At 41.0% G+C, this 22,589-nt stretch overlaps 1 protein-coding gene across 4 annotated transcripts in view; it reads left to right on the top strand.

Moving 5' to 3' along the window:
* lrch2 (leucine-rich repeats and calponin homology (CH) domain containing 2) overlaps positions 1-22,589 on the top strand; it is a 70,788-nt gene that overhangs the window by 27,150 nt on the left and 21,049 nt on the right. The window contains exons 11-18 of one of the 4 annotated variants that reach the window (XM_034300716.2): positions 4,889-4,993; positions 5,491-5,559; positions 8,557-8,616; positions 9,277-9,325; positions 10,341-10,379; positions 10,743-10,883; positions 16,184-16,231; positions 17,457-17,520. In XM_034300716.2, coding sequence (XP_034156607.2) covers positions 4,889-4,993; positions 5,491-5,559; positions 8,557-8,616; positions 9,277-9,325; positions 10,341-10,379; positions 10,743-10,883; positions 16,184-16,231; positions 17,457-17,520 — 575 coding nt within the window. The remainder of the gene's footprint in view (positions 1-4,888; positions 4,994-5,490; positions 5,560-8,556; positions 8,617-9,276; positions 9,326-10,340; positions 10,380-10,742; positions 10,884-16,183; positions 16,232-17,456; positions 17,521-22,589) is intronic. The other 3 variants (XM_034300717.2, XM_034300718.2, XM_034300719.2) reach the window with 3 other exon arrangements.

Raw genomic sequence — 22,589 nt, forward strand, 5'->3', positions numbered from 1 at the left:
TGTTTACACTGAGAAATAACAGATATACTATAAGGAACTATATTTGGTGATCAGATGTGGAGTGATGAGCAATTTTACACTAACCTGCCCCATCATGCACTGCCGAACATAATAGTCATTCAAATCACATGGTCTATCTCCCCATTATCATTATTATTAAGTCTTAACTTATTCTCACTCTTGACATAGACATGCATCTGATTAGAAATTACCTGAACTAACATAGCATTGAGTTGTGGAAGTCTGGCTGTTGAGCCCCGAAGGCACTTCTAAAGACATGGTGACCTCATTTACTTCTTTTTCTTTCATTATGTGAGATGGGGAGAGAGGTAGCACCATAAAGAGTGCACAATACCCATTTTTCACCAACAAAAGATCAATTTTATTAACGGTCCCACATTTCCATTAGACTGTCATTACTTACAACAAATGCATTTTTTCTGTCGGACTTCCAGTACATATTTTTGACATGAACATTATATAAATGTGTACAGTAATATTCTGGCTAATGATGGGAGGCCATTGAGCTTTGTATTCCTGAACCTTTCAATTTACAAAATACACCAGGTCCAAGTTGGCATTATTTATAGAACTGCATGTTTTTGAGTTGTTGAGATTTGGATTAAAGCCATTCAATACAAGGAACTGGCCAAACAGGTTAACCACTATACTAACTATACAAACGCAATAATAAATATAATAATTTTGATAATGATGCTTTGTGATTTATGCTGCTGAAACAAAGTAAAAAAAAAAAAAAAATTATGGACCAGATGGGTATGCTTCTTAAACCTCTGGGGGTCCCTGGAGAAGCATGGACATAATATTTACACTGGCAGTGCATTTATGTCAGCTAGTTCCTAATCTGCATAGTGAAAATAAATTTGATTTTCTAACCTTGCTTTCACCCTAGCTACACCCTTAGATTTTCTCAGCTTTACAGGATTTATGTTGAAACATTTCAGAGAGATGTGATTAAGTAATTGTTGTTGTGACAGAATGTATACTTTTTAAAATATTGTGGTTTGAACTAAGAAACCTTCCCACTGAAATACATTAACAGAATGTTTCTGAATTTAAATCCCAGCTACTGCTAGTGATATCACAATGGGCTTTACATTCTCTTACACATAACTTGTTAAGTTAACTTGTTGGTTCCATGTGAATTGAATTTAAATGCAGTTTGGTTCATTTGTTTTTGTACAGCTAACATGATTAATAAAACAATGGGTAACCTCACGCAGACAGTCACCTGAGCTGAAGCTCGAACTTAAGACACTAGCACTGCGAAGTAGACACACTACCCACTACACCATTGTGCCATGGATGAATCCACTAATAAAGTTTACACTAGGGCACTGGATCACATTCACTATTTATAACTGTAATAATTTTTGTATAGAAATTAGTGGCCTCTGCCTTTTTGAGGTAGAACTGCATGCAAGCTCTGAATAACGAGGCACGTAGTGAATAACCAATGGGTCAAGTTATTCATTAATTTATGAATATGTTTATGTACTACATAAGTTATCAAATGCTTTAATTAACACTTGTTAATTAAATAACATTTTTTATTTAGCATTTCTAACGTTTCTAGAAACCCACCCTTAGGATGCAAGTTTTAAAGGAACATTTTGTAAAGTTTAGCCCTCTGCTGGCTGTAAGGTGAATTACAATGAAATGAAAACTTTGGAATATGCTACACATTAGGGATGTCTCATTGCTATCTCATCCACAATGGGATAGTGTGGCTGCAGTGTGGAGCCATATCTGATTGCACCTGTTTAAGCAGTTCATCTTGGCCTTCAATTGCAAGATTCATTGGCTTCTGCTTGTTTGGAATGAAAACCCTGCAGCCACACTGGCCCTTTGCAGATAAGGTCAGACACCCTTGCTATACATGAGTTGCCTCTTAAGTAATGAAGCAGCTCTGATAAGCTTTGAGTTTATTTCTCAGTTTTACAAGTGTAAACAAAAGCCTAAAACATCGGGATTCACCATTTTTGAAATTATATGTCATTTACAGATCTAAAAACACTTTTAAACACTTCTAAATTCAGTTTTATACCTTTCCATAAAGGGAGGAAAATATAAAAAGGTGTGTTTGGGTGTGCAAGAAAGTGTGTATGATATAGAAGAAAGTTTCCACCAGAATGTGAAAGTGCAAGGTTACGTGTGTGTGTGTGTGTGTGTGTGTGTGTGTGTGTGAGAGAGAGAGAGAGAGAGAGACGTGCACAGGCAGGTCAAATCAGACAGGATGACGCATTCTTCCTAAGAAATGTTGCTCTTCTATTTACCTGGAAAATCTACATTTGCTTCAAGAATTGTGTCACCTCAGTGTGCACACACACACACACACTCAGTCACTCACTCGCACAAACACTGTCTGTGAAGAAAAAGAACAGAAGCACTTGACAGCTGGTGATGGAGAAAAACAAATTGTCTGGATTTTTGTCTGGAATTAATATTCTCTCCATGGGGACAGCACTTTATACTAAGGAAAAAAAATCTATTTCCTTCAACCCAAACAGTAGCCAAGACATGTTTGGTATCTGAAGTACTTCTTTAGTTATGCACTGGTATGAAAACGCTAACAACTCACAAGCTAGCAAGTAAAGAAAGTAAAGTATGTACAATATCTTTTTGCACTGTGCTAAACTGATAGCTATAACCTTAACTTACTCGTTGGCTCCATTATCCTCTTACCTCATTCATGTCTTGTTTAATTGGCCACATTTTTAGTAAAATTAAAATAAAATATTTAAAAAAATAATAAATTAAAATTTGGTTTTAACAGTCATGTACTAATAATTTTGTTCTCCTGCTGTCTACCTGTATCTGGTATATTAGTTAACTAATCTAATAGTTGATAATGTTTTATATACTCAATAACTCTTAACCACCTGCTAACTGTTGATCATTTCAATGCCAGTGAAATGATAAGGTTTGCTCATATAAAGAAGTACTAGAAATTGACCATGGATTTAGGGTTCTGATATGTTAGCGTATATGATATGATATGTTGACATATTTCCTTTGAAAGCCCTGAGGGGCCACACCCTGACAATTTAGCCAAACTTGAATGTAGTGTGATAGGAGCTTGGCAGAAAAATAAGGACGACCAAAAGAAAAGTACAACCAAGACATTGATGGGGTTCATGCATGTTTGAGCCGAGATCACCCAGCAGCAGAATATCTTTATCAGAAGCAATTCATCGCATTTGTATTTGCATATGTATGCAACTTTTATTGTCATAGCCACTTTAGTAGTATGTATGTATTAAACTGTGGATCAATAGATAACTTATTGTAAAATCATATATTTGAGCCCAGTAGGACAACTCACTATGTGAAGGCTAAAGTAAATGGCCAGGAAGACTGAAGGCTGAAGACCTTCTAGGACTACACAGTGGAGCTAAAATGCACCTATAAATACATCTTATAAATAACTGATCATTAGGGTAATATCAGACATTTCCATTTTGCTTATTTATATAAGAAAATCTGCTTACCACTTTATTAGAATTGCAATAACCAATATCTTAACTTATCCCAAGTATCCCAACAGATATTTAGAATGCAATCAGGTACAAAAGATATAAAAGGGCAATAGATAAGAGATTCAAGTGCTACTGCGTCACTAAAAAAGCACCAAAATTGAGAAAGTGTGCCGCTAGTTTAAACTTTGTTAAGTATAAATTAATTAATAGTTGACCTCCATTTTTAATATGGAACCGTTAATGTGAAGTGTTGCCCAGCATCCTCATATTGATCAAAGACATTGTGGGGACCAAAATTCTGGTCCTCATGAGGCAGTATCCTAAAGACTCTTGAAGATTTCAGCCAATGAGAATCTAGAAAGAAGTGTGTGTGCAAGTAAAATAAAGGCATATAAACTTGAGGACTAGCACAAATTCCTGAGTAATTTAGTAATACTATTGTGGTAAGGAGAACATCTGGTCTCCACAATTCCAGGAACACAAGCAATTATGTGTCCTGCAAGCAGATCCTTTTTTTTTCTTTTTTTATTAGCATTTTTTTTCATCTAGTGATGCTCACATAAAAACTGACCATCTGAATTGATATAAGGCATTAAGATATAAGAATAAATAATCATTTGGAACACGTTTCATTGTTTTAAATAATGACTTCTTAAATAAGAATCAAGTGAGTACATTTTTACATATTTAAGATAAAAAGGGACCCTGTGTGTTCCTACTGTAGATTACCAAAGTTTTTATAGCGATTCTGGGATCCATCGATGTTCCAACTGTATCACTGGTAAACTCAAACACGCCACTATAATATATTCCAAAGAAGTGAGGGCCATCAGGAAATGACGATGCCACCTGTGACTTTCCAAAGTTACTCATACTCCATTGAGTCCCGTAACCAAAAATATGTACCACAGGCAAATCGCCTTGCCAAGTCCCACTTTCATTCTCTTGTGTGTACCACCAAAGCATGATAAGTTCCAGTGCATCATGCACATATCATATACGGTTCCCATAAAATGGTGAAGCTTCTTGGGAAAAAGGTGGGGCTCCGTAGATTACAGATAAACATCCACCAATGGGTTTGCATTTCTTTTCTTTGGGGATTTTCATTTTCTGTACAACAAACAAAATTAATTTGTTGAATCATCTTCTGAAGAAATGATAGTGGAAGACTATCATTTAAGGCTATCATTCAGTAAAAAAAATTGGGTCTGTGTATGACTTACTTGTATTGTTTTTATGATTGCATTCTATTGTGTGGAGGCTCAATATATTGGGCCACTGTATACAGTATATGAATATGGACGGGAGGGTAATAAAGTGGATGCATTAATAGATGGCATTATGACATTCCCCTTTTCTCTCTCTCTCTCTCTCTCTCTCTCTCTCAGCTCAGAGAAAGAACAGCTTGCTGAGGAAGATGATGATGAGCTGAAGGAAGTTTTGGATCTTAGGAAGATTGCAGTGCAACTGCTGCAGCAGGAGCAACAGAACAGGTGTTCTATCTTTGTGAAGTTCTAGCCTATGTTTCCACCAGTTTAAGAGACGTGATGTTATCAGATGCGGGAGTTGACTAATGTATAACATCAAAATAACAACCACCTTTGCAATTTTTACTTTTGGCTTCTAGCTTTTTGCTGATTCAATCCTGAGCTCAGCTTACTGTGTGTGTGAGGTTTTACATGTTCCCCAGTGTCCTCCCATATCCCAAAAACATTCTGACAATAGGTGGATAAACTGATGCCCCAGGCCCCTGATATCATCGATTACTGGTTGCGTAGCAACAACTATTTTTGTTGCCAAAAAAAAAAAAAAAAAAAAACTCACACTGAAAACATCTCACTTCTCTCCTCCCTCTTACATTCGCTTACTAACAAATGTTACATGCTTTCCTCTTTTCTCTCCTTTTATCTTTGGTCACATCACTCTTTTTCCCCGTTCCTGCACCCCAATGCTGGGACACAATCTGTGATCACACGTCATATAACCTCAGGAGGCGGTCCTTAATTTGTAGAGCAGAAAGCCTCATCCACCGAAGGAGGGCTGCAGGGAGAGCACACAGGTAGAGAGAGAGCATACACGTGTACATCTGTTTGCATTTGGAGGTGGAGACCTGTGTGTGTGTGTACGTGCATGCGTGTGTGTTTGTGATGTCGGAACTGCACATGCACAAACTTGCACGAGTCTGTGCACCTGTGTGCAGGCTCACGTTTTTGGATGCCAGGGTGGGTGATGATTATTTGCCCTAGTGTGCCTTTATGTGTGTGTAGGTTTATCCACCCAAATGCATGAATGACTTTTGTGTTATTGCACATACCCACACACACAGAGCCAAACACGAAAATAGCATGTTCACATACCCACATATATAGGGTGAGTGGGTATGTGCATGGATGGTTGCACAAGAAAGGCAACTGGTGTAACACACACACACACACACAATAAAAAAATATCTATATACACAGCTGCGGCTGATACAGTCACGTACACTAACTTCAGTGTCACTGCTGTGCTGAGAAAGGACCATCATCAAAATATTATATTTTAACGTAGTAATGTCTACCGTCAATGCATAGGTGATCAGATCTTGTTTAAAACTTGACTAACAGCCAGCGTGAGTTTAGCAGCAGAAATTTTGATTATTAAAACTACAGCGTGTTAAATGTTTGGAATTTCATGAAAAGTGCTATTGAAAGTTTCTTGTGGAAGAACATTTCGTAACTTGGGTTTTCCTGTGCTCTTCCTCCACTACATGCATTAATCTCATGGCTGAGCATGCACACGTTCAGGTAGTATTCAAGGCTGTGTCCCAAAACACAAAAAGTGTGCCTAAACAGTACTGACACCAATGGTGTACAGTAATATGCAGTTTGGCACTCAGCCCAAGTGTTTGTGACTTGTGACTGCTCAGTATTACTAAATGTTATGAGAATAAAATAACTTTATTGTGTATATCAATGTGACTGTTATCAAGTACCAGATGAAAGGAAGTGCTCAACAAGAGCTTGTTTTTTAGGCCCTGTTCACACCTGGTTCTTACACCAGTCTTGAATGATTTGATCAGGAGTGGACAGCCAAAACACATGGCTGTTTACACCTGGCATATTGAATGCATCTCCCGTCACCACGTCAGATTTCATACATCGTTTCCGCAGGAGGAAGGGTGTCATGCACGTTTATAGTTGTGCAATGGGATTAATGCTGCCTTCAAGTCCTGTCAGAAATGTCATATTTTACATATTACATATATTATATCAGGGTGAGAGCACAACAGTGTCATAAGTACTTGGGAACTTGTATTTTTCCATGAGCCTTGACTTTTCAAGATAGGGGTGTGTCAGTAAAAAAAAAAGCCATGTAAGGCCTACAGCACAATGTAAGATTTAAGTGGTAATTTTGCATGTTAACTGTTCAGTACAGTTGTAGTTTGCACAGTTTGTGATACAAAAAATGAAAATAAAGACAAACTTGTATGCACGAAATACCAAGGAGGACTTGAAAGCAGCATTACCCCTCAGTTCATCTGTACCTAAAAAGAGAATGATGCAGCAGCACTCTCACCTCCTCATCTGTACACTCTGCTCAAACAGATCAGCTTTCTAACCTTCAGGCTTAATGCTAATACCTGTACATTATGGTATCTGCTTCCAACTTCACATTTTTAAAGAAAGCTACATTATATGGTATATAAGACCACTGTGGCAACAGCAGGATTTGATTACTCAGTTAGCTAACAAGTATTAAAGGTAACAAATTAAAGGTACATAGCACTGGTTATATCACATGTAGACCTGGTAACCAGAGGGAATATAATCACCCAAACAGGCAAAGCTCAAAACCAGGCCGAAAGTATCTGGACACCTAACCATAACACCCATATGTGGTTCTTCCACAAACTGTTGCTACAAAGTTGGAAACACACAATTGTCTAGAATGTCTTTGTATGCTGTAGCATTACAATTTCCTTTCAGTGGAACTATGAGGCCCAAACCAGTACCAGCATGACAGTGCCCCTATGTGCAAAGCGAGCTGCATAAAGACATAGTTTACCAAGGTTGGTGCGGACTAACTTGAGTGGCCTACACAGAGCCCTGACCTCAACCCCACTAAACACCTTTGGGATAAACTAGAACATCAACTTCATGCCAGGCCTTCTTCCCAGACATCAGCGCCCAACCTCTTGTGCTCTTGTGCCTAAACGGGTAAATCCCCCCAGCCATTTCCCAAAATCAAAGGGAAAGCCCTGACAGAAGAGTGGAGGCTGTTATAGCAGCAAAGAGGGGACCAACTCCATATTAATACCCATGGTTTTGGAATGGGATGCTCAGTGGTCAGGTGTCCACATACTTTTGGCCATATAGTGTACCTATCTAGAAATCTAGAATTTTGTGGGTGTCTAGCAAATCATGGGCATCTGAGAGCTTGTGTATGCACAAGAGGGCAGAGGGCTTTCCTGTGATGCAACATGAGCAGCAGTTTGAAATGGTGCTGTGACTGGCTCCACATCACAAAAGAAGCACATGTTAGCATTCACTGTCCCCAGATGGTAACTGTCATGTTATGCAGAGAGCTAGCAAGTAATTGGCAACTGAGCAAATTGGGGAGAAAATATCAAATTATTTTTATAGATTAAAAAAACAGGATCATCTGCATGTATGTGTGTGCCTGTCTAAAAGAGTTCTTTTTTTCTGTGTTTGCACATTACTATAGACACACAGGATTAAAAAAAAACACTGATTTTCTTACTTGTAAAAGAATGTTCACATACACCCAGGATATATAGGATGGGTGGGTCTGTGCTTGGATCGTTGCACATAAAAAATAGGTGTCTCACACGCACACTACTACTACTACTACTACTATCTATACACATGGTTGTGGCTGATCCAGTTATACCAGGGCAACACCAAATGTTAATTTAATTTTTATTTTATTTTATTGCACAGTATTGTTGTGGAGCCTTTGTTTAGGCACTGTGTGTGTGTGTGTGTGTGTGTGTGTGTGTGTGTGTGATACCATCATGACTGTGTGAATGTTGGGGTGTGTTCTTACCCACCAGATTTCTCAGTCATTCAGGAGGAAGCAGCAAACAGAGATCTCCCTCACAAACCGTTAGGAGGTACACACGCACACACACCCCTAGATTTAATTTCGCAGTTACTTCAACAGGTAGCATTATTTTTCTGCTCTTCAAAAAGAACAAGCACAATATATAGTGCTTTGTCGTTACCCTGATCTAGACAAAACACTCTATAAGCTCTTATGGTTTTGTCTTGATTGTCTCTATTATAAGAACAAGAAAATAAAAATAGGATTTGGTCTGAGCGAGGATGAAAAACTGCCTTTGCTGTCCCCTATAGACTCATGTCATTATCGCCATTAACAGATCAGTAGAAATGGGATGACAAATTGTGCATAAGATGTACAATTTGTATGGTAGGTTTATCTGCTAAAATGTCTAATGAGGGTAGCTACAATGTGGATATACCTAAAAACTTGAAAAATTAGTTTATACACATGTATAAACAGGTATAAAACCCAAACATTTAAATCCTTGGCTGCTCATTTTTAAAAGCTCACTGGACCAAGAACAGCACAATTCTTAGAAATGGTGATGGAAATCTGATGATACTGATAAGAAAATACACACAAAAGCTCACTTTGTGCATCTTCTTTGTTTTGATGTCCATGATATTACTGGATTTGGAGATTGCATGGTTCATTAACCTGCACCTGGATGTACTCAGATGTGATGATCTCTCTGGTATTTTTTCTGCAGTGCATCACTAGATGAAGGAAGCAGTACATCTTCAGCGATATGTGGACAGGTAGCAAACACACACACAAGGATCAACATTGAACCTAAAAAACTGAACCTAAAAAAGGATCTATTTTTATGCATAAAATTTGGGATTCTTGTACATACAATAATTTTTTATGCAAAAGTGTACATAATAAAGTTTAATAAATACCAACTTTTCCACTTTGTGCTAACCCACAGATGTATTTGTATTTAAAACCAATTTCTTAAAATCAAAAAACAGTAACAGATTTCATAGTTAATTAAAAATTTTAGCAGCCCAGACTTAAAACAAAAGATTAATGATTGTGATTAAAGAAACCTCTTGAGCCAACATGACCTCTTGCAAGTGTGCCAACAGTGTGAGCAGAGTGAAGCAGACGGAAATTTGTCTTTGCTTACTACTTGAAAGTAACAAGCATGAAACGTAGAGAAAGTTGCCACTCCAACTCTGCTCCATGCATATAAGAGTTTAGTTTCTGTAAGAAAAATATATATTTTAATGTTAGCTAGTTAACCACAACCAAAGAGGCGTAGTTTACAGCAACTTCAGCTAAATAAAACTTGGGAAAATAAGTGCGATGTGAAATGTATATTTTTTACCAAATCTGACATCAGTGATATCAGCAGCGATGGACTTCTAAGTTCCAAAATATTTCTTATATTGCCATTAAGCTGGCTCAGAAGGCATATGAGGACAATGGTTGCGATATGTAGTATTTGTAGGTGGCATGTTGCTGTAGCTCCAGTCACTGGAAAGACTTTCTCATGCTCTGGTAAAGTTTGGCTGCATGCTTCGCTCAGCTTACATGCCTTGCTTTGCAGCTCTCACATGTTTATCATATTTCCATGTTCCCTGAAACTGCTTAATATCGGTTTCCTGCAAATCATTCAGCTGTTCTTTCCCATAAACTGTTCTGCCATTTCTTGCTAGAATTTGTACCATTGTCTTTCAGAAACTGTTGTCATACTCCAATTCCTTCTCTCACATTCTCCTGTTTGATTATTTTCTCCTTTTGTTTGTCCGTGTGTCTTTTCTGAAGGATGGCAACCTCACAGATGAAGACACAGCTTTCTCTGAGGTCTCATTATCATCATCATCAATATCATCATCATAACCATTATTATTTTATTTTAGCCATTAGCCAAGAACCCTTTTATCATCATTTCATAATAGCCATCATTTCAAAAGGCTACTAGATAGCATATGAGCACATGTCCAAACAAGAGACCTGATTTCCCTGATAAACTGTCCAGTAGCAATTTTATTTTTTAAAAAAATGCTTGTGGAATAATTCTGTCTACCTATAAAGCATAACTTTCATGGTGTACCTATTTCATATTTGCTTACCATGGCACACCACCATCACACACTTGATTATATGATTGTGAAGGTGCTGCCCGAGTGCTAGTCTGAACCGGCATGGTGTCTTTTTCCTCCTCAGCCTTCTTTATCTTGCTCGTTCGATGGGAGTCTGAAGTCTGAGAATGGCGACAGTGAGCCCAAATGGCCAGAGCTTCCTCCCATCCTAAACCAGAATGAAGACCGGCGGCGAAACAAATACCTGAGGAAGGACTACCTCAAGGTACACATTCACAGACATATACGCGAGACCAGAACTGAGACCTAGATTTATATTATGTCCATATATATTGGTTTTTGATTTAAATCAAAAACCAATATAATACTTCCAAAATTATTCTTCCAAATCAGATTTTTCACTAATAGTAATCCAAAAATCTAGTAGTAGATTATATAAAAACAGCTCCACTGCAGGGACTCAAAACTGAAAAGCAGCTGAAGCCGACCCATCTGTTTAGCTATTTTGATGGAGCTAAACGCTTTTCATTTTCAACATTCATCCATCAGTTGATAAACGATGTTTCCACCTCACTATGGGAAATGCAGTTAATCCCATAGATTCCTTATGACCAATACTGCACTGGCCTAAACACTTTTGAGGAGCGGCTGGTGTCGGCCCCTGCTCTCATTCATTCACTGCCGCTGCTGAAAATCAATAAGATAATATACATAATGCCATTTTGCATCGTCTTTTTAGTATTTTATGTTTAAAAACAACTGTGGACATGCCAAATGTACTGACTGCAGAACTGAGTGCAGACATGCGTGTATTCAAATCAGTTTGATCTCTGATGAAATCTCTATGTTTGGTCTAAACCTTTTAATAGTGTGGTGCTGTCCTCAGTGGAGTAGAAGCTGTCTGCTGTCTTTTAAATTTTAAAATCTGTCTCAGTGTTAGAGCCAAGACAGGTTTCACCATCTGAGACTGGGTGGAGAAAAGAGGAGAAAAAAGAATAAAGAGAAAGGGGGTGGTTCCGAGTGGAAAAATTTGATGCTGTTATAAAGGAAAGGAAAAATATCTGATATCTCTCTCTCACACACACACACTCTCTCAGACACACACACACATACATACAAACAGATTTAATTTCCCAGCCACTTCACACATAGTCACACTGCTGACCGAAGTAATGCAGGGCTCAGAACTGTTGGCCAGTTTCCATAACAAGATTGAAGACTTTTTGGCATCCTTTTGTTTAAGACTTCAGGTGTGTAAACTAGCACAAAAACACACAAAAACACACCTATGCAAATACCACTCAAACAAATCCTTACATTCATAACTTAAAAGTCCAAGGTAGATACCTATCACTCATGTCAATGTATTGAAGCATAAAATGGGAGTTGTCAGTTTTCTGGAGGCTGATTTTGTGCTTCAAGTCTAAGCAGAACACAGCAATAACACTCTCACATTCCAGGATAAAGGCTGTAGAGTGCATCCAAACCTGTGTGTGACTTGTTCAATGAGCCTGATGGAACAATGGGACAATTTGACCTCCCTGCAAAATCATCTGGCCTTAAGCCCACTGATTAAGTGGGAATGCTGTTGCAAATAATCCCACAGTTTTGCTGGGGAAACACCAAATTAAAAACCACATACAAGCTGAACTGAGAGTGGAATTATGAAAATTTGACAGAAAACTAATAGGATAAAACATGGATGGAATCCTTACCTGACAAGTTTTTATCAAGGCAAAGGGAGGCATATCTAAGTAACAGAAAAGAAATGACAAGTATTTTTTTATGGAGTCACATTAAGGAGTCACATCCTCCATACTAGACCCCATTCAGGACTTAATTTGGACTATGAGTTATACCAAACTGACACTTAATGAACTGGTAACTTGGTGTAGGCTTAACACATTTACAAAGTGCAGAACAGACAAGACTTCCTATTAAGCAACACTGATTAATTGGTCATGTGATGGTGGGAAAACATTATTTTAACTTTTCTCATCATCTGTATGGCACCAGCGTGTGAATTGTATCCAAGGTGCGCAGAAATGAAAGAAAAAGCAGCTTGAGCGTGAGATTACAGGGCCATGCAGTTACATGTTTTTATCTCTAATCCACTGAGATCTCTCATGCACTGAACAATTTATTAGCTACACCTATTTTTACATTTTTACATAGACTGTCATATACAGTTGGTGTAGGTTTTAGGCATTTAATTATTGACTATAGCCCATCCTTGTTCATCAAAAGAAAGGGACCACCATAGGTCCAGCACTGACTTGATATTATTTAGGTGAGTAACACTGTAATGGCAGCCTGTTTTTTGTTGCTCCTGTGGCTTGTGTGACATCAAAGGGATTCAAATTTGCGATCTCCTGATGATAGTATGAATACTTGTCTGTTCTACCACTAAAGTGGCAGTCTGATAGTTAACCAACTTAGTGACCAAAATTTTTCAATTTGTCAGGAGGTGACAGACAGTAATTTGTTTATTATCACAGAAAAAAAGCTATGTCCAAATGATTCTTAATCTGTCTTAGCCTAAATTCTATATACATAATTTATTAACTGTCAGCAGGTATGTTGTATTGCCTTGCAAGCTTTGAAATTCCTTTATAAAACATTTTGACTGATGGGATATGCGTTCCTTAAATACATCTCACAGAAGCTGGGCCAAATTCTTTTCCATACTACACCTTGCTTAGTAGTCAGTTAATGTTACTGTTATGTGGTGTTGGTTCCTGGAAATTTGACAAAATTTTTATTCTAAAAATAAGCTGACAGGAGCTTTCAAGTTAGCCATCCTCTTGACTGTTTTTACAAAAGTTAGCTTTCAATATGCTGTGCCAGCGACATGTTTCAAAAATGGTCATATTTCACGCCTGAGGCATATTTTTAATGCATCAAAAGGTAGCTAGACATGCACTTACATAAACAGTCTTTTTATTGTTCCAAGCCAAAGGCCTGGTGCAGCACACAGCCAAACACAAGAACAAGTGACGAGAGTTGTAACAAGCACTCCAAAATTTAACAGTCCAAATTAAACAGGATTAACCAATAAATTAGACAGGAATAGCCAGATAGCTACAATATGAGCATGAAGTAGCCTACTGGAGGTTTACTGCAAAAAACAAAAAAAAAGTAGTTCAGGATTTATACGATTAGTTTTTTTTTTCCCCCGTTACTGATTCAATTTTGGAACTGATTCAAACAGGGTCAAGGTGAGAGCAAAGTCAAATACTGAAATAGTTTTTCTTCAAAAGTGTCTTCCATGTGTGAAATATATTTTAAGGGCATACAAATTAGTAACAAGAAGGACTAGTTTTATTCCATATCGCATATTGGATTTTAAGATATACTTTGCTGTTAGATTCTGCAGCAGTGGCAACAACTGTAGATGACATGCTGATTTGGAAGTTGGTATTCAGAGCTGGTATCATTATCAATAGCAGACAATTTTTACATTCCAACTCTATCTCCACCTATATGTTCTGTTTCATCAAACTCTGGTTTATCCACACCATATTTTTTCTTCTTCCTATACACTTGATCAAAAATTGCATTTATCAGTAGTCATCCTGGTAGCCTTGTTCCTGGTTCCCTGGTGGGCTAGTGGTTAGTTTGCAGTGCTCTCACTGCCGTGGCCTGGGTTTGAGTCCCGGGCAGGGAACCAACTCTAGCCTCTGGAGGGCTACATGAGCCAGTGCACTCTTGTGGGGAGGGTTGTGTCAGGAAAGGCATCCAGTGTAAAACTTGTGGCAGAATAAATACACTATATTACCAAAAGTATTCGATCACCCATCCAAATGATCAGAATCAGGTGTCCTAATCACTTGGCCTGGCCACAGGTGTATAAAATCAAGCACTTAGGCATGCAGACTGTTTTTACAAACATTTGTGAACGAATGGGCCACTCTCAGGAGCTCAGTGAATTCCAGCGTGGAACTGTCATAGGATGCCACCTGTGCAACAAATCCAGTCGTGAAATTTCCTCGCTCCTAAATATTCCACAGTCAACTGTCAGCTTTATCATAACAAAATGGAAGAGTTTGGGAACAACAGCAACTCAGCCACGAAGTGGTAGGCCACGTAAACTGACGGAGAGGGGTCAGCGGATGCTGAAGCGCATAGTGCAAAGAGGTCGTCGACTTTCTTCACAGTCAATTGCTGCAGAGCTCCAAACTTCATGTGACCTTCAGATTAGCCCAAGTACAGTACGCAGAGAGCTTCATGAAATGGGTTTCCATGGCCGAGCAGCTGCATCCAAGCCACACATCACCAAGTGCAATGCAAAGCGTCGGATGCAGTGGTGTAAAGCACGCCGCCACTGGACTCTAGAGCGGGTGGAGACGCGTTCTCTGGAGTGATGAATCACGCTTTTCCATCTGGCAATCTGATGGACGAGTCTGGGTTTGGAGGTTGCCAGGAGAACGGTACATTTCGGACTGCATTGTGCCGAGTGTGAAATTTGGTGGAGGAGGAATTATGGTGTGGGGTTGTTTTTCAGGATTTGGGCTTGGCCCCTTAGTTCCAGTGAAAGGAACTTTGAATGCTTCAGGATACCAAAACATTTTGGACAATTCCATGCTCCCAACCTTGTGGGAACAGTTTGGAGCGGGCCTCTTCCTCTTCCAACATGACTGTGCACCAGTGCACAAAGCAAGGTCCATAAAGACATGGATGACAGAGTCTGGTGTGGATGAACTTGACTGGCCTGCACAGAGTCCTGACCTGAACCCGACAGAACACCTTTGGGATGAATTAGAGCGGAGACTGAGAGCCAGGCCTTCTCGACCAACATCAGTGTGTGACCTCACCAATGCGCTTTTGGAAGAATGGTCAAAAATTCCTATAAACGCACTCCTCAACCTTGTGGACAGCCTTCCCAGAAGAGTTGAAGCTGTAATAGCTGCAAAAGGTGGACCGACATCATATTGAACCCTATGGGTTAGGAATGGGATGGCACTTAAGTTCATATGTGAGTCAAGGCAGGTGACCGAATACTTTTGGTAATATAGTGTATGTGGCCGGGTGATAAGCTGTGAGGACCCTGAATGGGAGCAGCCAAAAGAGGATTCCTGGTAGTCTTGTTCCTGATGCAGTATTCTGACTGGACCTCATGGCATAGTCTTAATGTTAGTTTTGATCTTAGAGGCCTCTAATATTTTTAACCGCAATTTTCCTCAAGTGGGCACTGAGGAATTTAGATTTCTATTATTTTCTTGAACAGTGCTGCTTCCCCAAGTAGTAAATAAGCTACTTTGGTTGTTGTACATGGCACATGGATGATGCATGTGGTATTTTTGATTTGTGGAAAGCCATCAAGGCAGAAAGATCAATTCTAAGCCAAAAAATCTATATTATAAGCAACAAGGCTTTTACTGTGAACGTAAACATTTAATAAGACAGATTTAACAATGGCTAACAAGGCAGATAAATATAATATCATGTTGCAGCTAGTTTTCCACTACGATTCAGATTTTTGGCATGGGTCCAATGAGATGTTTGGTTGCTTGAATTTGAAAATGGAGAAAATTCTTATTCTTCCTTCTTGTTTCTTTTTTTTAGTACAAGTGCCAAAGTGCACGAAGAAACTCCACTGAGAATGATTGTGAGGTGAGATGATATGTATGTATGTATTTTATGAAAATGAATAAAGAAACATTAAGTGTTGGATGGAATTTAAAAACACCTAAGCTTGTTTACAAAGCTTAAATGTTGCCAATATCTTGGGAGTTTGTCCATGTTTCCTTCTTCAGAGTATCACCTTTGAGATGATATATGCCATAGATGCATTTCACAACATTAATTTTTTGAAAACCTGGTGAGATCAAATCAATACAGCTGATAAAAACACCTGACACCATGCACTGAAAACACAGCCCACGCCCAGAGCCACAGTAAAGTGAAAGCAACATGGTTAATGGGGTGTAACTGAAAAACATCAAGTTTCATGTTTCTCATTTCCAATAATAACATGTTCTGAAGTCTTTTATTTCCCATTTTACCAGAGCAGTTTGCCAATTATTACAAATTTCAATTTATTAATGACCAACATGTCATGTTTATTTGTTTATAGTTATTTTTAATGTTATGAAACGTCTCTGAAACAAGGTAGTTCCTGTTTTCACTTACGTTATAGCAACTACAATCAGTCATTCCCTCTTTTTTCTTTTTCTTGAAGTTAATAAGAAAAACAATGTGATCAAGAAACAACAAAGCATAAACTCCTCTGTCCAGAAGAATTTCCATTGTTGGAAACTTAGTTAAAACTTTACCTCTGACTATTATCAATTATTATATGTTTTTTAATTCAAGGCCCTGTGAAACAATATAGAAACAATAACGTATTAGAACAAGCAGATTAATGTAAACCTGTGATAAAATCTGAACTTCACTGTCTTCACCAGCTTTATTTGTTAAACTTTTTTAGTATTCTTAACACTAGGTTATTCAATAAAACACAAGTATATAAAACAGAGTACACAGATACTGCTTCCAAAAGAAGAACTAATAACCTGCTAGCTAATCGGATAATTAGCAATACATAAATCAACACAATCATCTCAAGTCAGACAGACAGCGCAGGGAGAGGAAACAAATATGACTCCTATCAATATATCATCACTAAAATTTAATTCATGTATTATTTAGTGATTATGTAAAGTGGAATTCCCCACATTCAGACCCATGGCACCAAAGGACAAGTGAATTTCTGTGTAAAATCTATGAACATTTTAAAGGTTGAAATTTATGTAATGTATTTTTAAGTGTTGTTTAGCCATATAGAAAATGCTGGATAAATTTCATGCAAAATTTTGGAATGTTTTTCTTATTGCAGGAGGGAATGCATTCCACAGACTTCAGCACAACATTGACTGTCTTTGGCTTGAAGCCAAGATCAGGTATAGTCTGTCTGTCTTTGTATGTGTACTTTCACTGTCAGTCTGTACACCCATCTGCTGAGGTTTCAGGGACTCTTCAGGGACATGGAACACCATTGGCATTTTATAATTAATGATGCTATAATACTTGATTTTCAGCTACTCTGTATCTTTGCAGTTTGACTAGTTTGCATGCTCTAAAAGTCATTGAATCTTACAAATCTGACAAGGTTTGATAGTGTGTTTGAATACTCAGTAGATTTACAGTTTTATGGTCTCATTTATATAGTTTGTTGTTTAAAGAGTATTTATGTAAGCAAATAATAATCCATTTATTGTTTAATTTTTCCCTTATTGGGAAAACCCTGAACAGTGTCAGATATAGATATAGATATATTAGCGATATAAAAAATATAAAATGCAAGTGAAGTTGCAGAGCTCCAACAACCATGGATGAGAAGTGAGACGGATTCTAGTGGAGTTAGTCGATTCATTAGAAAGGCAGGCAGCTAAATCCAAACGTGAATTCAAATCGAGAACAGTCAACAGGCAGAGGTCAGGCAATCAGCAAACAACAATGTCAAGGTTAATCCAAACACACAAACCGAGAAACGGAAACAAGATCAAGAACCAGAGTAGTGTGACACAGAACAAAGACGGCTCAGTATAGACAGGAGGGTAAACAATGAACAATACTTCACACGGGACAAAGACACACAAGGGTTTAAATATACAAACAAATTAAGGGGCAAACTGAAAACAGGTGCAAGTAGTGACGACACATGAGGGAAACAACCTGTGATGATACAGGGGAGGAGACAGGACATGAATCAAAACAAAAACACACATGGCAAAGTAAACAAATATGACAACATGCAATATGTGGACACAAGTGTGTGTGACCATCACACTCATGTGCTTTGTGAACGTCTCTAGGTTACGCATGTAACCATGGTTCCCCGAGGGAACGAGACGCTGCGTCGAAACGCTATGGGAACGCCCTCAGCGTGACCACGCTCTGAATCACATATGTAATCAGTCCAATGGATGGGCGAGACGTCACGGGCGGGGTGACGTAGCGACCAGGAAGCTTAAAAGTACGTGCAGTGGATACAGTGGCAGCTTCTGAGAAATTAAGCAAGCGCTCACAGGGATGCCGGAAGTATGGCACTGAGATGCTGTTGGTCGGGCTCCTGAAAGGGAGGAGGACAGAAGGCCTGGAGTACGACTGGCCGTGGTGTTGAGGAGGGAACTTTAGGAACATAACCCGCTCGAGGGTAAAGAAACGCTTTGGTCAGACCGGGCACAAAGTCTTTAGAGAGAGCCTCTAGCACCACAGCCAGGTCCCACAGAGGGACACAAGATCGTACCAGAGGCCTCAGCCTCAGCGCACCAAGGAGGAAACGTGTAACTAGGGGGTGTCTTCCCACAGACCAACCCTGTGAAGAATCGGGCCTGCAGGAACTCCAGCACTGTACCAACTGGGCAGTTAACTGGGTCGAGCTGCCGGTCTCTGCACCAAGAAGTGAAAAGTTTCCACTTCAAGGCGTACAGTTTCCTCGTTGAGGGAGCTCTGGATTGGAGAATGGTCTCAACAACCTCGGTTGAGAGACCGGAAGCTACGAGTTGTGCCCCCTCAGAGGCCACACCCGCAGCTTCCACCACTCCGGGCGGGGGTGGACCCGCCTGTGAGAGGAGATCCCTCCTGACGGGAATCTCCCATGGAGAGCCGTCGAGAAGGAAAATCAGGTCCGAGAACCATACTCGGCCCGGCCTGAACGGGGCTACTAGCGACAGATGGACCCCGTCCTGGTGCACTCTCTCCAGAACTCCCAGGAGCAGAGCGATCAGGGGAAAGGCGTACAGACGAAGCCTCGGCCACGTCTGTACCATGGCATCCAGTCCGAGAGAAGCTGGATGAGTCAGAGAGAACCAGAGGGGACAGTGCGATGTCTCCTGAGTCACAAACAGATCCACCTGAGCCTGGTCAAACACTCTCCATATCTGCTTCACCACCTCAGGGTGAAGCCTCCATTCCCCGGGCCTCGGCCCCTGCCTCGACAGGATGTCTGCTCCCATGTTGAGATGTCCAGGGATATAAACTGCACTCAGCGAGAGGAGTTTCCCCTGGGACCACACAAGGATCTGGTGCGCCAGCCTGTAAAGGAGGCGCGAACGCAGACCTCCCTGGTGGTTGATATAAGAGACCACTGCTGTGTTGTCGGTGCGCACCAACACATGGCGATCTCTTAGGTCCAGGAGAAAGTGTTTCAATGCTAGAAACACGGCCATCGTCTCCAGGCAGTTGATGTGCCACGTGAGATGGCGGCCGCTCCACAGACCGCGGGCTGAGCGGCCACTCATGACCGCTCACCAAAGTGGGAAGAACCCCACAAAAACGAGGCGGTGGAGAACCGAATTGGATTCGGTAGCCTCTCTCTACAGTATGCAGGACCCATTGAGACACATTTGGCAGAGGTTTCCATGCTGCCAAATAGTCTTCTAAGGGAATCAGTCTCTCGAGACTGACCTCTGGTGTTCCCAGGTGGAAACTGAGAGAAGCACTCGCCGGAGACCGCTGTGCCCTGAAGCACCATGGGTGGCAGGGTTGGCAGATCAATCTCCTGAGGGCACTGAGGAGAGATGGGCACCGTATGATGAGGTGTACACCGCTCTTCCCCAGAGGAGCCTGCCCTAAGAAGTCCTGGGCCTCCCGGTATGAGGAGCTAGACGGCCGGGGCTGCTCCCGCTCAGCAGCCCCAAAGACCCGGGAACGGCGAGGGAGGAAGCGCTGGAATGCCGCCGCCTGCTGCTTCGCCTAGGTCTTTTAGCAGGTCAGCCTGGTACGGCTGCAACGAGCAACCTGCCGCCGTATAAGCTTTCCCAACCAGGCTGGATGTCAAGCTGGTGGGAAGCTTTGGGGCCTTCACGGACGATGCTGAAGACAGGGAGAGATAGCTCGCGAGCGTCTGCTCCACCGCCGGCATCGCCCCGTATCCGCTCTCATTCAGCCCCGCGATGTTCGAATAATTCGAAACGACAATAATTCTCGACACCTCGGCGTGGAGATCGGGGAAAAACGGAAGGCCGAGTCATGAAGGCTGCGACGTAGCTCCCAGGAAGAGCTCGTCCAGCTTGCTTTTGGCACAAGCGTCCCGCTTCCCGGCCGGCCAATTGATGTTGAGCTTGGCTACGGCACAAGTCACAACCTCCACAAGCTCCTCATATGCGAGGAACTGGGGTCGGCGAGCTCACAGTCTCCTCAGTATCGACGCTCATCACGTCAACCTCCTCAGAGGAAGACAGATGAAACGCCTGGCTCTCTCTCTGGGGGGAAGAAACCGCCGGGGGGGCTTCTGCCTTTTTTTTTTTTTTTTTTGAGAGAGAGAGCCACGAATCCAGCGGGTGAGGACAGAGAAAAGGACAAGCCCGTCTCGGATCCCCTCGCGAAATCCACCTGCGATTCCCCGGCCTCGGCAACAGTGGGACCGGATCCAGCGGGATCGCGAACCTGGTGGGAGCGGAAGAAGCTCACAATGATGGCAGTTTGCCCCCTCGAGAGCTAACCATGCATGCTCCGCTCCCAAACAGATGACGTACAAATCACGTGTATCCCCACCTGAGAGATCCCCACCCCCGCCGTCCGCTCACCACAAACTTTGATTTGTGCTTAGACATGATACACACACACAGAGCGCTTGCTGAATGACAGAAAGCTGCCGCTGTATCCACTGCACATACTTTTAAGCTTCCTGGTCGCTACGTCACCCCGCCCGTGACGTCTCACCCATCCATTGGACTGATTACACATGATTCAGGGCGTGGTCACGCTGAGGGCATTCCCATAGCGTTTCGACACAGCTCCAGTTCCTGAAGGGGAACATCCCATTCCAGCTTTATTTACTGTTTACCCTTTACTTTTATAATCACCTCCATTCTTCAGGAGAGGCTTCCACTAGATTTTGGAGAGTGACTGTGAGGATTTGTGCTCATTCAGCCACAAGAGCATTAGTGAGGTCAGGCACTGATGTAGAGCGAGGAGGCCTGGAGTGCAGTCAGTGTTCCAGTTCATCCCAAATGTGTTCAGTGGGGTTGAGGTCAGGGCTCTGTACAGGCCATTTAAGTTCTTCCACTCCTACCTTGGCAAACCATGTCTTCATGGAGCTCACTTTGTGCACAGGGGCACTGTCATGCTGTAACATGTTTACGCCTCTTAGTTCCAGTGAAGGGAAATTGTAATTCTACAGCATAAAAGACATCCTATACAATTATGTATATATATATATATATATATATATGTGTGTGTGTGTGTGTGTGCAATAGTAATATGGAAGCAGTGAGATATACAAGGTGTAGGGTACAGTAGAGTAGTAGGGTCTCTACATCCTACCTTGCACTATGTGCAATTTAGTGTCCGTCTAGTGTTGTGTGCACCAGTTCAACTGCAAGCATGTTTTATATGTAACAATACAGGAATGTGGCAGCGTGCTTCCGAAGTTGAAACTTTTCAGAAAAGAGTTATGTATGTGATGTCCTGACAAATTGGGTCACAAAGTAGGGGACAAGCGAGATAAATAAACATGGGTCAATAAACACAAAAAAAGCAGGTGTGAAAGCAGCCTTATGGCCTGTAGGAATAGTCTTAGAGCCTGTATGTGCATGTCCCAATGCTGCAGTAGCATCTTCCAGATGGCAGGAAACAGGCTGTGGTTCAGGTGGCCTTGATAATACTCCAGCCTCTCTTCAGGTACCATCTGGTGTAAATGTCCTGGAGAAGCTGTTTTTATACCAAACAAGGAGGAGCCACACCTGAGTCCACTTGTTTAACTGGCTGATGTTGGCCTTCAGTCGACTTTCAGGTGTGGCTCCTGCTTGGTTGGAATGAAAACCGGCTGCCAAACAAACCCTTTATGGATAAATTTGTACAGCCCTGCACTGGGCACATACTAGTCTCTGTAAGTTTTTTCAGTCAAGCAGTGTAGTTCCCAAAACAGCATGTATCTCTACCAGTTATTATGCTCTCAACAATGTGGCTATGACCTACGGACTCTGGGGCTTAGATAGAATCTCTTGTGAAGAGATGTGGACAG

The sequence above is a fragment of the Pangasianodon hypophthalmus genome, chromosome 27 (genome assembly GCF_027358585.1).
Source record: "Pangasianodon hypophthalmus isolate fPanHyp1 chromosome 27, fPanHyp1.pri, whole genome shotgun sequence".
In the NCBI taxonomy this organism is placed as follows: Eukaryota; Metazoa; Chordata; class Actinopteri; order Siluriformes; family Pangasiidae; genus Pangasianodon; species Pangasianodon hypophthalmus.